This window comes from Cebus imitator, unplaced genomic scaffold, assembly GCF_001604975.1.
Source record: "Cebus imitator isolate Cc_AM_T3 unplaced genomic scaffold, Cebus_imitator-1.0 Scaffold12, whole genome shotgun sequence".
Lineage (NCBI taxonomy): Eukaryota > Metazoa > Chordata > Mammalia > Primates > Cebidae > Cebus > Cebus imitator.
In genome coordinates this window covers 7,562,872-7,566,299 of record NW_016107327.1, presented here as the reverse complement: position 1 = coordinate 7,566,299, position 3,428 = coordinate 7,562,872, and the positions used below count along the sequence as shown (strand labels likewise).

The following is a 3,428-nucleotide window of genomic DNA, read 5'->3' as shown; positions in this document are numbered from 1 at the left end:
GGTGGAGTTTTGCTCTGTCACCCAGTCTGGAGTGCAGTGGCGCAATCTTGGCTCATTGCAACTTCTGCCTCCCAGGTTAAAGCGATTCTCCTGCCCCAACCTCCTGAGTAATTGGGATTACAGGCGCGTGTCACCATGCCCGGCTCATTTTTGTATTTTTAGTAGAGACAGGGTTTCATCATGTTGGTCAGGTTGGTCTCGAACTGCTGACCTTGTGATCCACCTGCCTTGGACTCCCAGAATGCTGGGATTACAGGCGTGAGCCACCGCGCCCAGCCAACACTACTTTAAACTAAAGATTTAGAAAAAGCCCATTAATATCGAGGTTTGCTTATTGGCCACCTCCCACTTCTCCTGCAATACTCATTGGTCTTTGCATTATGGTGTCACCCTGACCAGAGGATACTCCAGACACGCAACTTTGATAACATTTCCCAACCTCACATTGAATGTAACACTAACTGTGTGAATGTGTGTAAGTTCAGGGTGGGGTGGGTAGAGAGGTCTCTACGCCTTAGACCTTTTCCTCCCTTGGCTCATACCTGCATCCTTTCCACAGGATCAGAGAGTGAACTGGCCTTGTGGATGAGGTAAGTATGCTCCATGTATTCAGTTAGGCGCTGTAGGAAGCTCAGAGGCTCATTAAATATAACTGGCATCGTGATCTTGGATAGTTCCTATTTAACCAGAAAATTAAAACTGTTATGTCCAATATACATAGCAAACAAACCTACTATTATTTTTACATAACATCCTCCCGGAAAGGACAGAACAGCAACTAGTAACCCATGACATTTCATCAATATTGGTTCAATTTCACAAAATCTTTCCAAAGCACCTAATACTATGGAGTATAACCTTCTAGGCCTTGAAGGAGGGAATACAAAGACTGCCCAAACAGTCTCCTTGGCTTCAGGGAGCTCACTATCTGCTGGTGAGCTTGAGCGGATGACTATCAATCAGTCTGCCTTACGTCAGAATTAGGAAATGGGAGACAAAGGTGATGGAGACAGGGCAAAACTCTTCACAGTGGTGTTAAAATAACTAACTGCAGGGCCATTCATAACTGGAGAAGACTCCAGTGCCTTGAGTTCCTACATAAGCAAACTGAAACCCCTCCCTGTCGACTAAAGCTTCACCAATCAGAAACCGCCAAACCTCTATCTAGGGACGTGACACTTTCACCAAATGTATATACTTTCTTTGTCTGGCTCCCTCAATGAACACCTTCCAAAAGCTCCCCTTCTGCCTTCTCAGTGGAGTGTGGAACTGCTTCAGCTCTGGGGCTGTTCAAGTCATGGATTGCTGTCTGTTCAAATATATGTGTTAAAACTTCAATATTTCTACATTTATCTTATAACAATGGGCTAAAGACAAACCACACATACCATTTTTTCCGGGTAATTTTCCAAAAGAAATTTCACAGCTTTTGAAATGACAATGAAATGAAACGAAATGATAACACTGAGCTTATCTGAGCACACTAATCCAGTATAAATTATGGTCTAGGGTACTAGCAGGCCACTGCATATTTTACAGAATAGATTTTAAATTCTGTCTGCCAGAATGCCGCCACCACAGTGGACTCTCATAAATAATTTAACAATCAGGAATAAAGTTTCTGACCTGAACTGCAACTGTTCAACTCTGTTTACCACGTGCCACCAGCATGTAATATTCTGGTAAGGCCTTTACAAAATTCATTAAGTAACACACTTATCTTGGTATTTACTGGGATATTCCGACGATCTTCCCAAATTTCTAGCGACCATTCCCTTGGGAATCAGGTCTTTTATGAGGCCTCCTGGCTGGTCTCGTGGGCGGGTGAACAGTCCTGAGGTGCAGTCAGGCTGGATGCCACCTGACTTAGCTCTGACTTTTCCCCCTAAATATCCACATTCCCACTGAGCTTTTAAATTAAAAACAATGCAACCTTCGCAGAACCGAAACTGGAGCACATTCAAAGAAAATAAGCTCATTCATTATCATAAAACACTGCAGAACACAAACAGACATGTAACAGCTAAGCCTAATTAAAAGAAAAGGTAAATTTATCGCTGCCTCACTGGGGAGATGAGGGAAAACGGGAATGTATACAGAGAAATAAAAGAAAGCTCAACTATATACACTCTAAGAGCTCATTAAACCCAGAGACTCACTGCTGGGGACAAGTCAAAAAAAACTGGGACTGCCAAGGCTTGTCTTAATTGAAATGTCCCAGGCTCTCTTTCTTCTACTTTTTTTTTTTTGAGATGGAGTGCAGTGGCACGATCTTGGCTTAGTGTAACCTCTGCCTCCCAGGTTCATGCAATTCTCTTGCCTCAGCCTCTGTAGTAGTAGCTGGGATTATAGATGCGCACAACCAGACCCAGATAATTTTTGTGTTTTTTTAGTAGAGACAGGCCAGGCTGGTCTCGAACTCCTGACCTCTGGGGATCTGATCCTCCCACCTCAGCCTCCCAAAGTGCTGGCATTACAGGTGTGAGCCAGAGAACCCAGCCTTCTATTTTTCAATAAAAAGTATTTTTTTCTATTAAAAAAACTAATTGGGAAATACACAACTGTCTTAGTATAAAATATAATAACATTGAAATAAAAACATGAAAATGTCTCTTTACTTCCCTTTCCTACTCCTCTCCCTAGAGACAAAACAACACACACATATGCATACACACTCTTGATTTATATTCACACTTTCTGTTTCTTTTTTTTTGAGACGGTGTTTCGCTCCTGTCAACGAGGCTGGAATGCAATAGTGTGATCTTGGCTGACTGCAACCTCCACTTCACAGATTCAAGCAATTCTCCTGCCTCAGCCTCTCAAGCAGCTGAAACTACAGGCATGTGGCACCATGCCCAGCTAATTTTTTGTATTTTTAGTAGAGACAAGGTTTCACCATGTTGGCCAAGCTGGTCTCAAACTCCTGACCTAAGGTGATTTGCCTGCCTCAGCCTCCCAAAGTGCTGAACTTACAGGTATGAGCCACTGCACCCAGCCAAGATTTGCTTGTTTTAAGGCATGGCATCAGCTCTACGTACTGACACTTCTGCTGTGTTCTGGGGATTTTATACACATGTAAGATCCATACATTGAGTCTTTCAAGTTCTTTGTAATCACAGGATAGTGTAATGGTAAGACCACTGAACCAGACTGAGTTCCACTGCTGGGTTCACCATTTACTAGCTGTGTAGCTTTGACCAAATTAAATGCTGTTCCAGTTTCCTCATCAATAAGTACTTAGTACTTATTAATGAGGAAATTGGATATAATAGTATCTATCATAAACTATCTATCATATAATATAATAGTATCTATCATAAAGCGTAGTTCTGGGCACATTAGTAATGCTATACTTGTGTTTATTAAATTTAAAACAAAGTCCATATATGTCCATATTCATATATCTTTAAGAATACAGGCAAATATGA

At 41.9% G+C, this 3,428-nt stretch overlaps 1 protein-coding gene across 7 annotated transcripts in view; it reads right to left on the bottom strand.

Moving 5' to 3' along the window:
- The window catches only part of OSBPL1A (oxysterol binding protein like 1A), a 244,758-nt gene that overhangs the window by 18,882 nt on the left and 222,448 nt on the right, over window positions 1-3,428 (bottom strand). For all 7 annotated transcript variants that reach the window (XM_017498470.1, XM_017498487.1, XM_037727959.1 and 4 more), the window contains one exon: window positions 543-677. In XM_017498470.1, coding sequence (XP_017353959.1) covers window positions 543-677 — 135 coding nt within the window. The remainder of the gene's footprint in view (window positions 1-542; window positions 678-3,428) is intronic.